A 22,868-nucleotide genomic window follows, 5' to 3' on the forward strand; every position below is an offset into this window, starting at 1 on the left:
CTGCACTCCGCCGCGGGAGTGCCTCGTAGAGCTGCCGTCGCCTTGACGAATAGTGGGCCGACTAGCCGGCGACACATTCTGGACGCCACGAAGGCACCGGCTCGGCGCAGAGCGCGGAAGGGGGACAGGTTGCGATCGCCGCTGGCTGGTATGTACGCGGGTTCGCAGCGCCAGAGGTCATCGACCTTGCTGCCGGCACCTGGGCTCGGGTCACGGGCAGAGGCTGCATGTCCTGTCCCGCTGAGCGCACATGTACCAGCTTCATTGTTCTTTGATGTTAAAAAAACCTGTGCCAACGATAGGCAACCACATACACAGGAGACGTGATGCTAAGTGCACTCATGTTGTGCTCGTCTCTTGCTGTTGTGATGTTCGCGAAGGTTGGAGAATGAACCAGGGGATACCGTAAGAAGTTTTGCTGGCGCCTCTTTGGTGACATGCAACTCCGGTGCTTTTTTTTATATCATTTTCTGTTATTGATTGAATTAAATTCCTCGTCCTGTCTCCGGCACAACAAACACTAAGTAGAAACCGAAACTGGCTTCATATGTATACATAATGGAAAACCATGTTATACTTGTAATGGCAATGATAGAGTTATCCGAAACCCTTCCTGAGCCTGCGATCGCGCTCCGCTCCCATTGCTCCGTGCCTGGTCCAGCACCACGTGCCAGCGTTGGACGGAAGCAATCCGCTGTGGTCTCTTCGCTTGCTCTAAGTCCCTGCACGCTTCCGGTGTCAACCCGTCGCCCATGCAGCGCTCGCAAACCTGATGTTCTTCTCTCGACCAGGCTTAGCTGTAGGAGCGCATCTTGATTTGTCTTATGACGATCACTCGAATGGAAGGACGTGTAGGGCGAAGAGAGGATAACCGATGGTCGCTTAGGGTAACAAACTGGATTCCAAGGGAAGGAAAGCGTAGCAGGGGGCGGCAGAAAGTTAGGTGGGCGGATGAGGTTAAGAAGTTCGCAGGGGTCAAGTGGATGCAGCTAGCACAGAACCGGGTTAAGTAGAGAAATATGGGAGAGGCCTTCGCTCTGCAGTGGGTATAGTCAGGCTGATGATGATGATGATGATCACTCGAATCGTAGCTCGATCTGTATTCGCTTCGACAAGCCGTCATATGCCGTGCCAGCAGTGCTGAAATAAAATGACGCAGAATGCTTGAACCCTGGGTTTCATCCCACCCCGAGGCATCTCGATCACGGCGGCCAGCTCCTGCCTTTACTACGCCGTTGCTACGAAGCGACGATTGAGTCGGAAAGAAAGCAAGAAATTAAAGAAACTGCAGAACTAGAGAAGACAGAGGAGCGGCGTATGTATCGTGCAGTGCGGACACCTTTCTCGCGCGCTATATAGCATGCCCTGTATGTGTACAACGCTGGCGACGGCAGCAGCAGCAGCAGCATCATCGGCGTTGATGCCTCCTCTTCGCCTAGGCGCCCCCTAATGAAGCTCCTTAACGAGCCCGGGTGGCGGCTCTCGCCTCTCCGGTGGGTGTGGTCGTCGCAACACACCCGGGCCTCTTCCTGGGACCCGGGGCTTCCCCCTCTGTAACCCATTCCCCCCTATCTCCCTTGCGCTACACGCGTGTCTCCCCCGACTAGAGTGGTACCGCCCCTTTCTGCTGCTGCTGCTTTGTGCGTGCTCGGCAGGCACCTGCTCCCTGACGATGAACAAGCGTCCTGTTCGTGTGTGCGTGCTTCTTGCATGTGTCTATGAGAGAGAGAGAGAGAGAGAGAAGAGAGAGTGGTATCCGTCGCGAGGGTCATCGCATTTTCTAACTCGCTTTTCTGCCATCGCTCCAGAATGAGAGAATGAGACGCGAACGAAGAAACTGCAGTCGACCACGCCACGCTGCTTGTCCAGAAAGCTACCGCTTTCTTTCTTTTCTTTTTTCTTCTCTTTGCGCTGTCTGCGTCCTCTTTGTGCGCGATTGGCGTGATCGCCGACGCTCCGTCCGTTTTTGTAGCGTCGTACGCACTTCAGCTGCCGCCTCAACCATTGGTGGTGGTTTACGTACTTCATACCCAGCAGGCACGCCCCGGTGTTTTCCTGAATAGGTATGCGCAAAACAGGAAAGATAAAAACGGAGCGAAAAAAAAATATATATGTATATATATAGGCGTGCCGAGTATTTCGTGGTTGACTGCGGACTGGCACCGCAGCAGTTATTGAGCAGGGTTATATGTGCTGCCCATTTTGTCGATAGTGCTGAACACGCCAGCGTATACGCATCCCTTCCTCTGGTACGTGTGTAGGGAGGCCTGTAAATAGTAGCAAAAATGGTGGCACTAATTTTTGCAAAACTGTCACGTTATACATGGTGATATATAGGGTCATTCGCATGACAGGATTTTATGTACACGTCTTGCTAGGTTTATTTATTTATTTAATTTGTGAAACCGAAGTTCACGTCTGTCATGTATTCTTCGCTCTTATGCGATGTTCGCTTAATTTTTATGCAGAAAAAATTATATTTACGTCTAAAACTTGAGTTGAGCTGGCTTTGATGGTACATTTTTGCTAAGGCCATCATGCACCAGACGCCATAATGTAGAAACATCTTAAGGGTTTCCACCTTATGTATTGGACGATCGACAAGCGACGGCAATACAGACTCTTGAGCAAAGTAGCTGGGCTAGTTAAGACAGGATTACTGGGAGGCTTAGCGCTCGTCCTGTGTGCCTCTCTTGTCCTTGTGCGTTCCGCGCTAAGCCTCCCGGTAATCATACAGACTCTTCTTTGGCTGCGACTCGTGCAGGCTGGCGCTGGTACTTCGACGTTCATCGGGAAATTCTGCCAATATTAACATTATAGCCGTCCTATTTACGTTGTCTTGCCGTGCCCTGTTGTGAGTCTCGTTGGGGGCCTCTGCAATGTTTATTAAGCACGCAGTTCCCAGTCTCTCTACTGTGACATAGAATGCCGAAGTAAATAGTATTTCTATTTCTGCTTACAGAACTACGTTCATTGCTAACGTAGTTACAGAAACCGCCTTTCCGACTCGCTTTTGCAAGGCCAAATTGTCGGCTGGCGTTGATTCAAGAGGCCTGCTGAAAGATTTATGTATACGTAACCTCGGTAGAAAAACAGCTTAAAAGATTATCTTCGTTTAGCGCCGCACTACGAGGTAATTGAACAGTTCGAAATTATTTATTGCATGCGCCTGTGTATTCGCCCGCAGCTTTACTTCCCGTAATTATTATGGAATCATCAGAACTAGCAGGATTTAATTTGCCATAGCATTGTTGTTGTTTTTTCTAATCAGTCTCACTGTTTATTACATTGGATCAATAAAGGACCCATTAGGGACGAAATCCGGCAAGCTCGTTATTTTTATCTGCGGTTTGCAATGGCTGGTCGTTACAGGGTTAGTGTAACTTCACTAATTAACATCACTGCTCTAGCGACGAAGGTCGTCACTTCAGTAATGAATAGGCATGCCGAGGTCGTTGCACCGCGTGCACGCCCAAATAGCCTCTGCCGCTCAAGTGTGGAGAAAGCGCGGGCGCACATAGTAAAGCGCAATGGTCGCGAGAAAGCTCTAACTATACAAAGCGCGCGCGTTATAGTTAAAAGGCGCAAGTAAGTCGCTGGGCGGGCAGCGCGTGTTCGCCACCCCGTCGCGCGGGCGTCTTGCCTCCGGCCGTGGTGCGAAAACGCCATACTGGCGCCCCCGGCTAACGATTAATCACCGGGCTCTCGACGCCTCCGCGATGTGTGCCGCGTGGAACGCTAGCAATGCCCGCCAGTGCACTCAGCTGACGCCAACTGCCCTAACCGCGGACCCGGAGGCGATGGAGTTGCTCCCTCCCTCCTAGCTACCCGAGCGCTTTTATTAATCAGGCGGCCCCGCGGGGTGTATTGTTTCCGAGCCTGGCACGCGGGCTTGTGGTGTGCAGGGCCCGAACTCTGGCTTCGGGTGCCTGCATGTTCGCAAGCTGCCGTCGACCTGGTTTTCTGCACTGCTTCGTACACAGCGGCCTTTCCTCGTCTCTCTCTCTCTCTCTTTCTCTCTAGCGACACGCAACGATACGGAACACAAAGGTGACCGGCCAGGTGTCGCGCTCAGCTCTAGCATGGGCAGAGCCGTTTGGGAAAGGGAAGAGGAAGGGAGGGCGATGCTGCCCGTTCACGACTACCGCAAAATACCGCGGCACTCTGATAGAGCCAACATGTCTGTCGGTTTTATTTTACGAGCGCGGTTTTTTTCTTTTCTCTCCTTGTTTTTATGGACACTGTCCGCAGTGATATTAGGGCATGCGTGTACGCTCGTTTTTCATTATTAAGGCGAAAACTTTATTTAGATATGCTTACGAAAATGTGTCCGCAAAACGTGGAAGCAAGATGTAACGTGGGATATGACGTCCCATTAAGGTGAGACTGGCAGGCATGAATATGTATGTAATGAAAAATGACATATAAATGTCATGTCATGTGAGTCATAGTTTTGGTCATGAGTCATAGTCACTTGTATTGAGTCAGTCAGATCGGCGATCCAATGTGCATGACTATAAAGTCCATGAGACTTTTGTAAGTCATTCAAAGTCATTACCATGACTAGTGTCTAGTCATGGTTCTCAAAAGTGCTGACTCATGACAGTCTAGGGGCTACTAAAGAGCAGTCAACGCACATGCTTTCGCATTTCTCCAGTGCATATCTCTGTAATATCAGCAATGTCCTCAAAGTCCTTGAACCCTCAAAGGTACCATAACAGAGGTTTTACGCGAGGTATAGTCGCAGTTCGCGTGCAACCTCGAACGTTTGTTTCCGCATTCCAGTTTAAAACAAAAAATAGAAAGAGAGTGATGTGCTACTTTCTTGCAGTCAGGGACCACTAATTGGTTCATTGCAGGTATCGCACTGTCTGTTCAACTCCCGTTACCTGTACTACGCTGTAGGGAAGCTCAATAGCACTGTCGCACAAACTGCACTTATGAACTTTGCATCCAGGGCTCACCGGAAAAAAATAAGTGCGGAATGACTTTTCTTTTCAATTCCAGTATCTTGAATTACCTTTTGGGGGCTGTTACTTGAGGTTTGGGTTGAAAATGTTCCTGGCAATGACGTCTTAACCCAAAGAAAAATGACTGGTAACGCTTTCAGCGAACGTGGATGGAGAGATGATAGTAGTGGGGAAGTTGGATTTATCGGGTGTATTGACGAGTTCTTTTTTTTTTTTTTTTTAATTCTCCCAAAGTGTGTTTGAAATAGGAAGAAATGTGTACTTTCAAGACTACTCTTCACAGCGGCGCACATAATTTTTTCTATCAAACTCTTGTTAATTTTGTAATTAATCAACTAATATTTTACTAATGAACCCTATTGATTAACCCGTTTGGTTGGTTAGGACCAGCGGGGAGTTCGAAGCCGTACACAAGGTGGCAACAACCGGCGCATTTTGCCGTAAAACACCGAAACCAAATGCGTTATACCCGCAATAAATCAAAGCCCCTAGACTCAACTAAGTGGCGTTGAATATACTCAGTGAAAACGCGACATCCGCATATGACGCGTTGCACTAACTACAGCTCCATACTCGACTTGCAGGCTGAATTGTGCCGTGACATGCGTTTTCTTTTGCTCTGTCGCTCTTCAGAAATAGCAACTTTGCAGCAGTTAGCGATGACAATGTTTTTTTATCTGCTCCAAGCGGTGCAGAGACGTGTCGTCTGCTTAAACAGTTCCTCGTCTGTTTTCTCGTCGTCTGCTCACACCTTTCCTCTTTTCTATTTTCTCTTCGCAGACGGAGCTGTCTCAGAACCTTCAGGCCCTCTCGGAGAAGGCCAAGACCGCCACTGAGTTCATCCAGGGGCTGAAGGGCATGTCTGAACGCGTCCACGTAAGTGCACCTTGCAGTGATCTCAATTAAGCGCATTGTGTCTTCCGGCCACGCGCTCTGTGGAAGCAGAGCATTGGTGCCTGTGTTTGTGTGTATCGCAGAGCAAGTAGACGAGGCAGCACACATGAAAAGAAAGTTTCACTTTGGCGTACCTCTCGAGAGGTAGAAAATCATATTCGTCGAGCTTACCTTTTTTTTTTTTTTCCTCTAACGTCATTCAGTCTCTGGTAACTATGCACCTGGTGGAAAATGTATCATCGTCATCATCATAATCAGCTTACTATACCCACTGCAGGGCGAAGGCATCTCTCATATTTCTCCACTTAACCCGGTTCTGTGCTAGCTGCATCCACTTGACCCCTGCGAACTTCTTAACCTCATCCGCCCATCTAACTTTCTGCCGCCCCCTGCTACGCTTTCCTTCCCTTGGAATTCAGTTTTTTACCCTAAGCGACCATCGGCTATCCTCTCTTCGCACTACATGTCCTGCCCATGCCCATTTCTTCTTCTTAATTTCCACTAGAATGTAGGTAACTTGAGTTATTTCTCTGACCCACTCTGCACGCTTGCTATCTCTTAATGTTACCCCTACCATTTTTCGTTCCATAGCCCTCTGGGTCGCCCTCAACTTAGGTATAACTATCTTGGTTAGCCTCCACGTTTCAGCCCCATGCATGCATAGAAGAAAAGATTACCTTCCGTCTAGGTGACTAACTTTGCAATTTTCGCCGCACCTTCATACGTATACATCGTGACTCAGCGCTCCTTCGATGTTCCCAAATATACTTGTTCTCATTGTGATAATAAAAGCAATATATATCAGTCGGCCTTCTAAAGCACTCGGGCTTGTAACTAATATGCAGACGAAAGCGGACAACTATCGCAACTCCCGTCAAACCCAAACGTGTCCGCCTCGAAAATGGTTTGCTGCGCCCATTGCTCTCACGCTTGCTTCCTAAGGTTCCACCACGCTGCTTGTCTCAAAACTTCCCGGATATAAGCTGCATTCATCAGCCATGTAACCGAGACCGAACATGCCGCTGCATGCCCACGTGAAGACACCGTGACAGAAGGTGTTAATTGACAGTGAGCGATTTTTCGCGACAACGGTCGGCGTTATACCGCGATGTTCCTTGGCTTCTGAGACGACCCGGTCCTCTCAGTGCGACGTCTCAAGAATGGAGCGCACGTGATGCTCTTATGTCCGTACCCAGGACTTGTCTGTTCCGAGATCGTACGGCGGTTCCGCCGAGTGTGCGCTGGTTGCCAGTACTGCGCGGGCCTCGTTTCGTCCGGCTGCAGAGAACGAGCGAAGCAGGGCAAAAAATAAAAGAGCAATGCCGCTCTATCCTCGATTCTCGAGCGCGCGTCTCTCTAATTGGGCTTTCCGCGGGATGCGCGGGGCGGAGGCGCTCCCTCCAAATTGCCGCCTCGCATCGCGCCAAACGAGCCGTGAAGCGCGCCGGGTGTGCTTCGTGTCCGCTTCCCTCGCAATGAGAAGAAAGCGTCCACTGACCGAATTCGCCGCGTGTTGTTGTACTACGCGCGTACGTGCGGAAGACGTGGGCGCACGAGGAGTACGTGGACGCTCCCGACGCCTCACGTGTTCGCCGCGGGGCGTTCCCCCGGGAACGCTGCGTCCTACGCGTGTTCTCGTTCTGCAAACGTGACCGTGTCAGCAGCTTCTTCCTCTCGACGTTAAAACGAAGGCGCACTCTGGATTCTTGCGAAAATTGACGCTCGCATTCGTCGTGTTCTTAAATAGGAAAACGGATCGCTAAGCGGAGTAGCAGGGCCCGGATAATATCGCGGTTCTTTTCTAATTGCATTGTACTTTTTATTGCAGCCTGTAAGCTGTTGGTGCATGCTAGAATTCCCCTCCCCCTTCTTTTTATGAAATTTCTTGGTGGCCGTCCGCGTGAAATTACGTCATCACACAGCGGAGTCACGTGGTCCATTGTCATCGGTCAAAGTATCGATGATAACCCTTCTGACTCTGAAATGCGGTCACGTTGCATGAACTTTGCTGGTTTAACAACTTGTTAGGGCATTCCCGGCAAGGTGGCGTAGATTTGTTATAAGGGAGGAATTGCTTATTGCAATCCCGGACCAGAAAGAATTTTTGTTCTATCAACAACGATTCTACGAAAGCCATGTACCTCTTCTCTGCAGCCTTATGGGTGTGCTTAGGTGGGTGTTAATAATTATTACGCACACTTCTTTTCGTTCTTCGCTATTGATTATGACAGATTGTCGCCTCTCCCATCGCAGAATTTTGCCTATCTGCGCGGGGAAATTGAAAAGAAACGAATACAATCAGATGGGAAGAGATGGTTACTATACACCAGCGCACTGCAGAAGCGACGGAAAAAAAAAATGCAAAATAATTTTTTTTTTTTTTTGTTCTTCACCCCGAAGCTGTCGAGTCGCACTGAGCGTGATTGTAGCATTAGGTGATAATATTGAAGATGCTGTTAATCTCGCCATCAGCGAGAGCGAACGTGAAACTGCGGGTAGCCCTCCTTTTTTCTTTTCTTTATTATTCCTTCTATTTTTCTATGATATGTGCTTGTGTGCGTTAGATGAATTCTCGTCGTTCCTGTCACATTTGGCGCAATCTGTCAAGACATTCCTCTCTCTCTATCCGTGCACGCGCGTGCTGCATTCCACTGCCTACTTCAGCCCCCGAGACACCACGGCGAGGCGCGCGCTAGCCGGGTAAAGTGCTCTCTCTCTCTTTCTCTCTCTCTCTCTTTCTCTCTCTCTCTCTGTTATTAATGCGAAAGCCTATCTAGGCTCATTGAGTGAAAATACGTGCGCGGGAGCTGTGCATCGCATCTGTGCGCTGATATGTCACTCGCAAATTGCGGACTTGTGAGGAGGAAGAGTAAGAATGAAAACGATTGATGGGGATGGGTAATGAATACAAGTTATAAATAGACATCGATAGAGTTTATGGCTAATTACTAATGACTAATAATGATGATTAATATATGACTTGTAATGGCCAATATGTCAAACGAGGGCTTGTGATGACCAGAACTGATTGGAAATGAGTAAAAATGCTTAGCTATGAGTGGTAATGACTACAATGACTAGGCATGACTCATCCTGTGAAACGACCAGTATGTCAAACGACGACTTGAAATGAACGTAACTGATTGGAAATGAATAAAATGACTAGGTATGACTCATCATGACTGCTTATGACTACGAAATGATCAGTATGTCACCGCAACTGATTGAAAATGAGTAAAAATGTTTAGCTATGAGTGGTAATGACTACAGTGTCTAGCCGTGACATCATCAATGCGAAACTAGGCTTTCTATGACTAGGCTTTCGCCGTTCTCCTCTTAAGATACATCAAAGAGACCCTCTAGTTTTCGTTCTAAACCTTTTTCATTAGAGTGTTTGGCGCTGCGTTTGGTATTTCCGGACGGTTAGTCGCGCAGATTGTTATTTTGGCCGTTTTTTTTTTTTTTTTAATGTCCATAATTACCAATTTTATCTTTAGTTACTCTCTTTCCCGCCTGTGTCTGACACACCGTCAGCTTCAAAGAAAGTATAAACGATCAGTGATGTATTTGCATGAAGCGGCCGCTGACGGGTTCAAACCGTGCGAGATGGTGTCGTGATCCGGTCTGTCAGCCTTTCTTTCTCCTTTCCTTGCTCCACTCTCCCAGGCCAACCCCGCAGTTGAAGTGTGACGTATACCGTACCCTCTTTTCACTGTCCCCCCACCCCTCACTGTCCCACTGGCTCTTTCCTCTCCCACTTTGCTGCTTAATTCCCACCGAGGCTTTATAGAGGCGGGCAGAGTTTTCCATCATAACAGTTCGAAAGCCATCAAGCTGTCTCGCTGAACTGGCTGCATTCGCTGAATGCGCGGCTGTAGTCGTAGGATGGTCTTATGGAGAGCCGAGGTTTCAAATTTGTTGTTCAATGGCTGTGAGGGAGAACTGCTACTGTCCCATTCATTATATCACCAATAATATAGCGAGAGAGGTATATGTCCTCCAGTGAGCGTAACCCGCTTGATGAGGATAAACTGCAGCGCTTTTGATAACCGCCACAGTGCGCTTTTTTTTCTTTTTTCTTTTTTTTTTTTTTTTCTGCTGGCGAGGAGGCCCTCTCTTTTGCGTCGCTGCTTCCGATGGTTTTTTCACAAGTGTCGCCACTTTAGCGGATGCGAGCCGCTGCAGTGCATGAGAGCCTCGAAAGAATGACAGAACGGCGTTTACTGCAGCACTCTGTCCGCGCCCATGGCTTGCAGCTCTGCAGCTACCAAAACCTGCATCGAACGATCCACAATCCTGTTTGCGGCGAGCCGCTGTGTGGCGCAGCACATGATGCGGGCCTGCGGGCCAGTTGCTGTTCACACCCGCAAGCTGGCTTCACCTTGAGCGGCGAAGCCATGCAGTGAAGAGTAGCTGTTTCATTTGTGGGGATATTGTGCCCACTGGATCGCCGCTCCTTCTTCATCCACATCCTACTTCCATTTTTAAAGCGAAAGCTTCACCGGCCTCGTTGAGCCAAGGTCATCTGCTTCGAGACTTTGATGAAGAAGCGCGGCGTCGGCCTCAAGGGCGTGCCGCGGCAGCTTTCATTTCTTTCTGCCGCTCTGCTTGCGGATCTACGCTCGCGTTCGTGCATCTTGCTATACTCGCTTAATCGCAAATTCCCTAATTTGCGTCTTTGTTATCTCACACGCACTCATTAACGTACGTTCTTAAGCCACCTAGTTATGTGAAAAGCCTCATCACATAGATATAAAGACTTGTTTTAACCAAATCATACTAATGTTCCTGCATAGCCTGTGGGGGGCATACATGTCGGAATCGCAATCCAAGGGTTCCGGAGAGTTTCATTTCGAAAGAGCTTCCCCCCGAATTTACAGCTCCTGCAAATTCGGCAATGTCACGTGATCTTGTGCCGTCATACGATCCGCCGACCAATCAGTGCCTGATCACGCCGCCTCCCAGCTACCACCTGCTAGAGGCCATGTTCGCGATTTTTCGCTCAAAACGGTGACGAAGGCGGATTTTCTGTAGAACGGAGCCTTCAAACATGACGCGTCGAAACGGGCGTGGGCAGGACGTATATAGTATAAATGGAAAGTAATATATAGCCTGCTAATTGACGTAATTCCAAGAAAATTCTAGTAAAGCAGGAAACGGTAGAGTTTGTTGTGATACTGTGGCCGCTGGCCACATCTGGCACAGGACTGGGTCAGTCGTTTTCCGGAGGAATGCCCGCTTTCATCTGCCAACGGGGTCGCGTTGTGCGCGTCACTGCAGGTGCCGCAAGTGTCTACGATGTCCTTATCATCACGGTCGGTAGTTACGCCTAGCCCTTTGATTGAAACCACAGCTCTAGATTCTTTTCCGTTGGGTTAGCTGCCGTGGCAGGTGTCAGCCAGCCCTCCCGTGTCGTGACGGAAAGAAGTGGAGCACCGCCTTTCTTATTCGCCTTCGCTTGCGATACGCGCGTGCTGCCCGCCTGGGTTCACGGACGTCGCAACAGACCACTCGATTGTGTGACACGGGAGAGAAATGTAACCGCGGCAATCGCAGGGGCCTCCTTGTTTCGTGCAGCGCCCTTTCGGCTGTCTGGGAACAGAGAGAGAGAGGCTGGGTCACGTGGGCTGTCGGCCACGAGAAACGGAGCCATCCGGTCCGAGAGGAAAGGGTGAAGAGAGGGGAGCTGTCCTCCGTAGTGGTAGTAGACGGAGTGCAGAGGTCACCAACCTGGCACGATTCTGGGCCGGCCGGATGTCTGCTGCGAGGGTAGAAGCCTGGCTGGCCGATGGAGTGCGGCGTGACTCAGCACCCGCAAACAATGCTCACTCGCTGCTGCTGCTATGTATGCTCGCCACGTGTGCCACCGGATATTGCATCGGGCAAGCGCGGATGCACAGGAATCGAGAGCAATCCCGCCACGCATGCCGGCGGAGGGCTCGCGCTTGGCGCACGTTCCTGACACGCTGTTCGCGGTATATTCGCTGCCGCGCCGTACGAGATGGCGTTTCTGTCTTGTCTCGCGTTTTATTTTTACTCTTATTTTTTTCCTTCGCGAGCCGTCATGCGTTGTGGTCGTCTCTCGTGTTCATTCGCATAAATTTTTGTGTGATTTGGAGGAGCTGCGAGATTGGAAATTCATGCCAACGAGTCGGCTTGTCAGGATGAAGGTTGTTTGTTTAGTCGACGTAGCCCATCAGACGCGGTTTAATGTTCAACGCCTACGTTTGCTTTACAATATGCTGCGGCTTCGCTCCGATATGCCCCGAGAACGAGTCACTTTAGACATTGGGCATTATTTATTTCAGCATCATGAATGTTTACAACAACATAAGCAAACAACTGTAGGGCCCATAGTCGAAGCTAGTGTAGGCTCATATGGTATATATGCATATATGCGTATGTGCAGCAGCGATCAGGATTCAAGACAGAGATAAACAATCGCGCACTGGTTGAAAATCAACTAGAATCACAAAAAAGATTTGAAGGCACTATAGAGATATTTGCATTGTACAAATGCGAAAGCATGTGCGTTGGCTGCTCTTTAATGGCTCCCAGAGTGCCATGACTCAGCACTTTTGAGATTTATGACTCGGCTCTTCTATATGTCATGACAGCACTTTTGAATGTCATGGCTCGACACTAAGTCATGACCATAACTTTCACTTGCACAAGTCATAGACTCCGATCTCTAACTCTGGCCACACCTGACCGTCCTGACTCATGACAAGCGACTATGACTCATGAATAAGCTATAATGACTCACATGACATGCCATTTTTATACCACTCCTCATTACATACACATTCATGACTACAAGTCTCATCTTAATGTGACGTCATATCACACGTTACATTTTGCTTCCGTGTTATGATTCCACTGTTTGCTTCCGCGTGTTGCAGACATGTTTTCACAAACAGCCAAGTAAGGCTTTCGCCTTAATAAACATAACTCCAGGAATAAGATAATATGACTACAAATCAAGAGCAACATGGAGGCGGGGTGACATGCCTAACTGAAAGTTATTGGCAACATTCAACTCTGTTGGTATAAAGTGTTAAATATCTTCATACCATGATACTGAATTAGTCGTTTACCATATGAAGGAAAGAAGCCAACAGTCGGCGAGGCCAAGGAAAGTATTGGGGATTGTACTTTGTCTTTTTTTTTTTAATTTTTACTTCGGTAATCACATAAAGTAGTAATTTAATCTGTTTAGGGGAAAGATAAACACAAAGTAGAAGGAAAAACAACGTGCCGATGGTGGGAACCGAACCCACGACCTCCGACTATCGCGTCCGGTGCTCTTCCAACTGAGCTACATCGGCCGCTGTCCCCCCTGCTATTTTCTTGGGTATTATTGGTGTCTGTATATGAACCTTGAGAGTGTTCACCAGCGCCACCCTCAACCATAGCGGTGGACGTGGAACGTCCTGTGTTACCGGTGGGAACCGAACCCATCATCGGCACGTTGTTTTTCCTTCTACTTTGTGTTTATCTTTCCCCTAAACAGATTACATTACTGCTTTATTTGATTACCGAAGTAAAAAATAAAAAAAAAAAGACAAAGTACAAAGTACAATCCCCAATGCTTTCCTTGGCCTCGCCGACTGTTGGCTTCTTTCCTTCATGTATTATAACGAGCACCCTCATTTCTCCTTCATTTATCTGCTTGTTTACCATATGTATTTCGGGCAACTGGTAAATTAAAGTCTATGTTCGCCGTAAGGAAGCCTTATAAAGTCTTTTTTTTGTTTTGTTTTTTTGCCTTTTTGCATCGTTAAATGTACGCATACGTGCGATTGGTACCGAATGGAACTCTTAGTTCGTATTCGATAAGCAGTAGGACTGCTGAAGTCTAAACTTTGCGTCGTCACTCAAGTAAATGCATGTAACGATCGGGGCAGCCCGTCATTCTTTTAGTGCACTTCACCATCCACTTTGCGGTTGCACCATATCTGCAGTTGTCTCTGCAAGTCACGGTACGCCGCTTTTGGCCACGTCATCCTCCATACCATCGATTATCAAACATGTAACAATCCGGAAACCAATGCTTCTTGAACTATATTTCGCACTAGGATAAAGGGGCGAGAAGTGTTCTTCTCACTCGAGTAGGAAGAGATCATTAACGATGTGTTAATGAGGTGTTCTTGTTCTTATCTGTTTGCACGGTGCATCTACATTCATCACCCTCCACAGGGACCTTATCCGACTACTCCGCGCACAGCACCCTCCGTTCGTGTTTCTCCGCTGCTGTGAAAAGCTGTCGTCGTTTCCGAGTTGGGATTCTCTCCCTTTGCCGTGGTCTTGGTACAGCGTGAGTGGAGCGTATGAAAATGGCGAGGACATTTAGAAAGAGAGCCTGCCAAGGCTCCCGTTTTCGATTGGGCCACGCTCGAGCGTCGTCGTCCTGTGCGATGCAAATGACCCGAGGGTCCCCCGGGAGGGACGGCAGAGTCTTGATCGGCTGCCGCGAAACACGACTTCCGCCGCCACGCTTCCCCACCAAGTCCGAGGAAAAAGGGGAAAAATGAAGGAAAAGACCGACGTCTACGGACGGCCGCGGACCGCGGTACCGGGGTCGGAAGATCAGCGGCGATGGGTCAGCGGAGTGCAGCTCCTCACACGGCCCTCATTTCCTCGGCCGAGTCCGCAAAATATTGCCCCGGCGAAAAGGTCTCTCTCTTTATTTTCCCCACGCCTCCCTAGTTTTCTGAGCCAGCATGCCGTGTAGAGTCGGAGAGCTGGTACAGGAAAACGAAAAGGAAAGGAGCGAGAAGCTGCCTTTTTTTTTTTTTTCCTGCCCCCGTGGTAAACGAAGGGAATTCGAGTCTGCCAAATGCTTCCGGAATCGCTGTCGGTCTTCTCTCAAAGGTATTGAAACGCTTCGTTCTTCGGCGTAGCTGCTTTGAGGGTCGCGAAATGACGTCACCCGCGCGCGTATAAAAGGCGGCGTCAAGGGTATTGAGCATTGGACTTCCTTTATACAGCCCAACCTCCTTCACCTCCGCCCTGCATGTGTTTTGTGTGTGTAGAACAGTCCGGTTGTGCCTCGATGTAGAAAGATTGCCGGGCATCTCGGCATTCATTTATTTATACGCCTTCACATGTGGAAGTGACCTTTCGACTGAATTCGAGTACATATTTTAAAATTAATTAACGAAGGCCTGTTTTTTTTCTCTCTCTCTCTCTCTCTCTCTCTCTCTCTCTCTCTCTCTCTCTCTCTCTCTCTCTCTCTCTCTCTGTTGTAATTCCTGAACCATATTTTGCTTGGTCCTTCTTCGTCGACTGTCGGTAGGTGCGACCTGTGACGTCAACACATGATAGCTGGTAAGCAGTGCCATTTGCCGGTTCTGCATCGGAGTCGAGGCTAAGAAGCGGCGGAAGAATGGGTAGCTACAAGAACCTTGACGCGCCGGAACGAATGAACTCGCCGCATCTGATTGCTCAAGAACGAGCAATTTATTGCTGCGCCCTTTCGAAAAAGCGTTGGAGTTGGACGAGCTGGAACGCATCTTTGGTAGCGGCTTATTGAACAGGTGTAACGAAGACAAGTTAGAGCATCGTCCCTATACTTTACTTACATAATATGACCCCTTTAGTTTGTGCACATGAAAAAGCATGGAAACTCGTCGTGAACCGGGCCAGCAGAAAAGGTAGTCACTCGCCAACGAGGGCTTGACGCAGCCGAACATCTCCCGCACACTCGGCGGTAACTTATATCGTCGACGCAATTAACGACGCACGCACCTCTTGAAGAAGTGTAATAACTTAAGCATACTCGTTAGCTGGAACTCGAGTGGGTGCGAATGTTTGCTCGATTTAGTGTTGAGTTCAAGTTGAAGGTAACCTTCATGGTGCACCTGATGCTGACGGGGCCGTAATCGTCAGTTCGAATGAACCGGAGATTCGTATCAAGTGAGTTCGAATTTCCGATCGATATTTTATGAACGAAGTTAACGTAATCAGCAAAAGCTACGTCATTTGTGCAGAAACGCGCAAAAAAAAAAAAAAAAAATGCGCGCAATGATGGACAAGTCTCAGTGAGCGATAGGGGTAGTCGCATTGTAGAAAATACCCATCGCACCTCTTGTATACTTTCCACTTGGCTTCCACGTAAATTGCGAGATGGTGTACAGTATAGGCTCATTTGCGTCGTCCTCTTGGCGCGGGATCCGTTCGCGAGGCAGCTCCACTTCGCCCGCGCGCGCGTGTGTGTCTACCGTCTCTCATCCGTTGTTTCTTGTATGTTTTCTTTTCTTCTTTTTCGGCGATGACCTGGCTCCTCTCTGCGACGGAAGAGGGGAGCGCGGGGAACGCCCGAGCAAATCGAGCGGATGCCGGGAGATCCTCTTTCGCCGTCCAGGGAGGCGACTTTGCACGACGGCACATTCCGACGTGTCCCCTTCTGCGCGCCCACCGTCGCTTGTCGCCATCCCGCATTCCGCGCCGCTCTGCGCTTCAGCAGCGCTGTCCGAGGCGCTTCTTTCCCTGCCTAGGGGAAATGAGCAAAAAAATGCGTGTAACCGAGGGAGGTGCGAGGCATGCGTATATGTGCGTAGTCGCGTGTAGGTGAGAAGTCGCTGTAATCCGGTGCATTACGGTCACTGTGCTTGATCATATATTGGCACCATCACAGGGCACTTGGCTGGCATTGGCAAAGGAATGAGGCGCGAGCGAAGCGTGGTTCGCGCGGCATACGTATAGGGCGTTGCGCGCAACAGGGTCTTGACCTGGGGTCAGCTGACGAGGCATTATGAATGAACTGTCCTTTGGTGCCACCATGGAACGCTGTTTTCTTTAGAGAAGGAGAATACTGATAGTTGTTTGATGCTCCTTTTTCTTTATCGGCTTGTCGCCGGTTCATTATCTAGACCATTGCACCCCAGGTGTAGCGGTGTCAGGACTACGTGCAAGCTCAGTAGAGCAGCCGTTACCAAGGGATCGGCGAACCGCGCGTGCTCGCACAGGGGGTTTATTAGTGGTTAGTTGGTGGGACGACTGCAGCCGTGACTGACGCTCCCGATTCCCCTCACTGCCGGTGGACGCTTTTCAGCAAGTAGTACCTCGCTCCGACGTAGAGTTTCGACAGTGTACACATGCTCTTCTCTTGAAGGAGCTGCCTCACTGATCACCGTCGATAAATGTAAATGACCCAGACTAGCGAGGGTGGTCAAGAGCCATTTGCAGGGTGCCGCCTTCCAAGTATCAAACAAGAAAAAGAAAGGAAAAAAAAAAAACTGCAGCGTCCGAAAACACGGATGGCAGAAATTCTAACCTGGCTGATTCTCCGTGGTTTCCATTTAATTGGTTACAATGCCATTTTTGGGATTTCCATCACGGGGTTGTAAGGTCGCTTGATTTTTTTTTTTTTTATTTTGCTTGCCTCAAGCGCTACTGGCAGCGCCGTCACTTCATAAGTGAGGATTGTGTCGCGACGTGCATTCCGTTAAAGACTTCTTGTCTGGCGTTCACACCACGTTATTGGCTCGCAGATCTGGAATTGCTTTGAAAGAATTTGAACATCGGCATAGCGCATTCAGCGCGCATCTGGGGACCAACGATGTTGGCATATCAGTCATGTAGAGTGGAACCTGAGCGTCACTCCAAAGTGCCCCTGGCGAGATCGAAGCCGGAACGTTCAGTTTGCCCCTTCCGTAATGTAAGAGTCGGGGCTAGTTAGAAAACTTCGTCTTCGACACGCCGAGAAAGTTCTACTGGTCAAGTGTCTCGTAACAAACTGGGGGAAATACCCCGCGGCTGCAAACAAATAAGGGTGCTCCAACAAGACGGAGGCGTTCATTTGGAGGGGTCAGTGGCCTGTTCGCGCTCCCCTTCTCGTCCTCCGTCGGCGCATTCGACCGTCGGGAGCCCGGGCGCGGGGTCATGGCGGAAACGCGATGAATTTTTGAAAAGCGGTGCTCCCGGGAGCATCGTGCCTAGTGCCGGCTGCCATTGGCTCAGCAAGCTTAGACAAAGACGTGAACAGATGCGACAGTATCCAGACAACGTACAAGACAAGCGCCTTGGTTGTCCGCGTGTCCCGTTCTTGGATTGTTAGCCGTCCTCCTGACTTCTTACCTCGCCGTCTTCCCCTTGGTGGATCAGTTCTTTGGTGGGTTTCTGTTTCGCTTTCTGTACAAATTGGAGCAACCATCCGGGGACACTTATATTTACAGACCTCTTATCTATATCTCCAAACATTTGCACGTTAACCGAGTTAATCCCTCTTAGCTGTAGTTCTTCCCTAACCTGATATTTCTGTATTCATTCATGCAATCTGCACTGCACTGCATGCAATTGCACTGTATAGATTTTATGTCCCCTTTACACAATGCCTAATGGGCCTGCAAGGTATCTTCAAATAAATAAATAAAAAATCTCTCTCATGACGGCATGTGACCCGCGTGTCAGTTTCTTTTCTTCGCGTGGTACTTTCTCGTGCCTGCATAATACTTTGTTGCGAGCTCTTCTCGTTCCGGCGCAAGCGCTCGTCGCATTTGTTCCTGTCTGCCTATTTGCTCCTTCCGCTTTGTCCCCGCAACCGTACCCGGCCCATCTTCCTCTCCTTCGCCAGCCGGAGCTAAATAAAGCGCCCATCATTCCTTCGCGCACGCCTCCCCCACCTCTTTTCGGTGACCATCTTCGTCTCGTTCCGTATTCGTTCCTCTGGCCGTCTGTATTCATTCGCGTCGTTTACTAGCTTCTTCGACCAGCGCTCTTCGTTTCCCCTTTGTCTTCCTTTCTGCCCCCTTTTTCCCTTCGCTCCCGCCGCCCTCGGGGGTGTCGTCAAGCGGCGACAGCGTGCTGCGCTCTCTTCTCCCTATTTTTCCTCCCGCTTTCCCCTAGCGGTAGCACTCGGTTCCCCCCAGTGTCCCCAAGCTCTCCCCGCTGGCGCGGACGCGTTCCTTGGCTGGCGCGCGCTTCCGCGTGCTTTAATGACCCGCTAGGCCCCCGCCCCCCACGGTGTTAATAACAATCGCACCACACGACGTGCGAGGGCGCGCGACGACGACGAGATGGACAAGCGAACAGCCCTCCCAGGGTGAGCGCGCGTCTTCGGCAGGCCTCCGCGGGTTTCCTTCTTTCCCCTTCCTCTTCCCCGCCGCTCATTAGGAGACTGGCACATCTAATGTGCGCGGCCCCGAGCTCGGCAGGCGCTCGGCGCGGTCGATGCAGCGCGCGCGACACTTCTGGGTAGTACAGGCGCCTCTGTTCTGGCTACAGTTGTTGCGAGGCCCTCAGCGCGACATGTCGCGCCGAGAGACCGACTGGCAGCAAGCTGGGCAAACCGTGAACAATGAGCGAGAAAGGAACGAAATGGCTCCGCCACTTTCGCTCTCTGTGCGTATACCTCCCTCCCAAAGCGCAAGTGACGACAATTCCAAGCTTGCTACGTAGGCCGCCTTGAGTCTGAGTCGATTGACGATTTGGTTCTCAAGTTCACTGGCCTTGCAGAGGACTGCGTGCTGTATACGTTTTCACTTTTATGTTGCCGAAGGGCGCCTGTCGCCAGCTGGCAGTGTGAGGGTCTTAGATGTTATCCATTGAATAAACCAAAAAATGAGAAGGGTTCAACGCTGCTGAACCGAATATGGAGCGAAAGCATTAGCTTCCGGTGACCGAGCGTTCTTCTTCTCTTCTTCTTCTTCTTCTTCTCTTTCATCTTCTCATCTTCCTCCTTCTTCTTCTTCTTCTTCCTCCTCCTTCTTCTTCTTCTTCTTCTTCTTCTTCCTCTCCTTCTCCTCATCTTCCTCCTTCTTCTTCTTCAACTTCTTCTTCTTGCAGGTGGGACCACGCGACGAGCGGTTAGATCTGGCGTAGTATTGCTTTTGCAATAATAATCCTGACCTTTTTGTGTTTCTGCTGCTCACTTCTAGTCAGCAAACAACCAGGCCCTATAAATAATGGCCGCTCGGCAACCGGCTGTTTCTGTATTTTGGTGCCGCTGCCGTCAAGGCGGTTTTGCGTGTTGAAGCATGCCTGTCATCGTTATCACCTAAACCGTGGCGCAACATTCACCACCAGCATCGTCGTAGGCGTGACTGCGTCCGCCATACAATGAGGCCAGCTTCTATCGGCCTCGATTAACCCTGTGATTACAACCGCGTATACCTTGTAACCTCTCTGTGGATGCCATTAATTTCCTTTTGTGCTCTTGCTCGCTATGTACCCTAACATTTCCCTTATCGTTTTCGTTTTTGATACCCATTCGTACTCAGTTTAATCCACACCACTGTAGCCTAATCTTGCGTGCTGCCAGTGTCAAAATATACGGTTGAATACCGAACGAAGAGTGTACAAAAATAATAATAATAAAAAAATTGAAGGCACGAGCGCGGAAGGACTCGAAAGGCTCACTTTTAGCCTTCCGATGCTTTTTACTGAATCACGGTATGCGCAAAAAAAAAAAAAATACTTTTTTTGAGCAGAGCGTGGAATGCGTCCGCACTCTCTTCGTATGGAGGTGTCGTTCAGCGTGCACACGCCCGCCGCTCTCGGTACCGGTCCCGGCAGAGAGCGCGCGATCTTATTACAACCGTTGCATAACTCCCGACAAATCCCGATTGATTCACAGTCTAGTCTGCGTGATACGCTGTCATCCTTTTAAGAGGATTTCGTTCTCGGCATTTTCTTATTTCTTTCTTTTTTTTTTTTCCTCAACTGACGCTCTTTCAAGTGGTGCATTCTTATGCTGTCCATTCTCCGGGTATGCGTGGTATTCGAGCCGCGCGTCACAGCACAGAATGTCGCTTGGTCGTGGTCTCTGCAGGCACGAATTCCTCAGTATCGCCGTCAGCGGCCGTGTCGGTCGCTGCGGTTTGTAAAAAAAAAAAAAATAAATAAATAAAAAAATAAAAGCGTTAGCCGTTCTCTTTCGGCTTAATTGCACCAATGTTATGACTTGTTAGTGTTGCATTCAGATTACTTCAGATTCCAATTCTTCGGTGAGTCTTGTAGTTAATGCGATATAAGCGTGGCCCAGCACAGTCTGAATCTCCGTATCCGTAAGCTGTATATAGTCACTCACGAGTTCACCAGAGGGTACATTAAGGCCAGAGAGAATGATCTAATTGCGCCACCTTTACAAGTTCGTACATGGCTCAGCACTGTCTGAATCTGCAGCCATTGTCTATACATAGGGATGGGTTCAACAGCAGGTAGATTAAAGCCGAAGAAGATGACCTCCCCCGCACCATTATTACGATGTAATATTGTTGTATTTTATATCGTAGAGTCCAACAATATAAAAATATAAATAGTTAAACGTAAACAGCGTAGTGGCGTGAGCATCCGCCCTGCATTCGGGAGGTTTCGGTCCCCAGTTTCACCGGGTCTTTGTTTTGACAGAGCTGTTTGATGATAAGCTTTTTAACCGAATTCGTTAAGATGTACCCGGCTAAACGCAGTGCATGCGAGCTGAAGAGTACGTCTGGGCCGATCTCGACGCTGCTATCGGCGGCGCTGCGTCCAGAGCGGCCGTGTCGTGCGGTATACTGGTCGCCACCTTTTTTACTGCTTTCGCTCTGACTCACGTCACGTGACGATCACGTAAAATGTAACGGAAATGGAAGGTTGCAAAGTATATATGCTGCCTCTGGAGTTGCGGTTTGCCTCTGTATCATCATCATCATCATCAGCCTGACTATACCCACTGCAGGGCGAAGGCGTCTCCCATATTCCTCCAAATAACCCGGTCCTGTGCTAGCTGCATCCAATTGGCCCCTGCGAACTTCTTAACCTCATCCGCCCGCGTTACTTTCTGCCGCTCCCTGCTACGCTTTCCTTCCCTTGGAATCCAGTTTGTTACTCCAAGCGACCATCGGTTATCCTCTCTTCGCACTATACATGTCCTGCCCATGCCCATTTCTTCTTCATGATTTGCACTAGAATGTCAGTAACTTGAGTTATTTCTCAGACCCACTCTGCACGCTTCCTATCTCTTAACGTTACCCCTACCATTTTTCGTTCCATAGCCCTCTGCGTGTTGTCCTCAACTGCGTTGCCCCTGCATACGCTCGCTTTATTTTGATCGTGCAGTGCGCATCTTGTTCTGTTTGAGTAAGCCTAGATCTTTGTCTCGCAGGAGAACTGCTCGGCGTTCGAGGCGCAGATATCGGCTCAGTGCGACGCCCTGGCTGAGGCCCTGGAGGCCCGCCGGCGAGAACTGCTGGCGTTCGCGCGCCGTGAGCGCGAGGCCAAGCTCAAGGCGCTCAAGGGACAGCTGTCCAACTGCACCGTCACGCTGCAGCGGACCACGGCGCTGCTCCAGTTCTGCATCGAGGCACTCAAGGAGACAGACCACGCAGCCTTCCTACAGGTAGGCTGCACTGCAACGCACTCTCACGCCGACGCGGTGGTTTGACGATTCTCTGTTCGGCTGCTGAGCAAGGGATTATTCGCGGATTTTAATCTCGGCCGCGAATAGCGCATTTCGATATAAGCAAGATTTCGCTATAGGCCACGCCTGTGTGCTGTGCCATATGTCAGGACACATTGAAAAAAACACATGCGGCCTAATTTACGGTAGCTTTACGATCAGCATCACAATTCGAGAAAGTGTTACTTCATCACTTAAAGCATATTCACTCGTATACCACATACTGTACCCTTTTCTCTGGCAACAGCTTATTTTAACGATTATTTTCTGGTTATTCTTTCATTGCTACATTATCTTTGGCAGCTATGTTGCGGGTCGTTTTTATAAAAGATTGCATGGATTACAAACGTGATATAGCTCAGTAAATAGTTTGAACGACTAATTAATTCACTAATCGGCTTTTTAATTTTGGAGTTTGTGAGCTCAAGATTATATTGCAAAACTGAAGACCGTTGACGTCGAAAGTGAGATTAGTTTTTAATGATCGTGATCACCAATGTGGGTCGAAAATCGAAAGTCACAACTATTAATTTGAAAACTCACGCAGTTTGCTTTCCCGTATTGCATATATATGATAAAGGGGCGTTGTTGCGCGGGCCATTGTCGCCAAAATCAGGTCAACT

At 49.3% G+C, this 22,868-nt stretch overlaps 1 protein-coding gene across 1 annotated transcript in view; it reads left to right on the plus strand.

Annotated features, from left to right (window-relative positions):
* The window catches only part of Trim9 (E3 ubiquitin-protein ligase Trim9), a 209,690-nt gene that overhangs the window by 167,639 nt on the left and 19,183 nt on the right, over positions 1–22,868 (plus strand). Inside the window, exons 2-3 of the mRNA XM_084582230.1 lie at positions 5,751–5,846; positions 21,952–22,185. Coding sequence (XP_084438356.1) covers positions 5,751–5,846; positions 21,952–22,185 — 330 coding nt within the window. The remainder of the gene's footprint in view (positions 1–5,750; positions 5,847–21,951; positions 22,186–22,868) is intronic.

The sequence above is a fragment of the Amblyomma maculatum genome, chromosome 10 (assembly GCF_055883805.1).
Source record: "Amblyomma maculatum isolate TAMU_Amacu chromosome 10, ASM5588380v1, whole genome shotgun sequence".
Taxonomy (NCBI): domain Eukaryota; kingdom Metazoa; phylum Arthropoda; class Arachnida; order Ixodida; family Ixodidae; genus Amblyomma; species Amblyomma maculatum.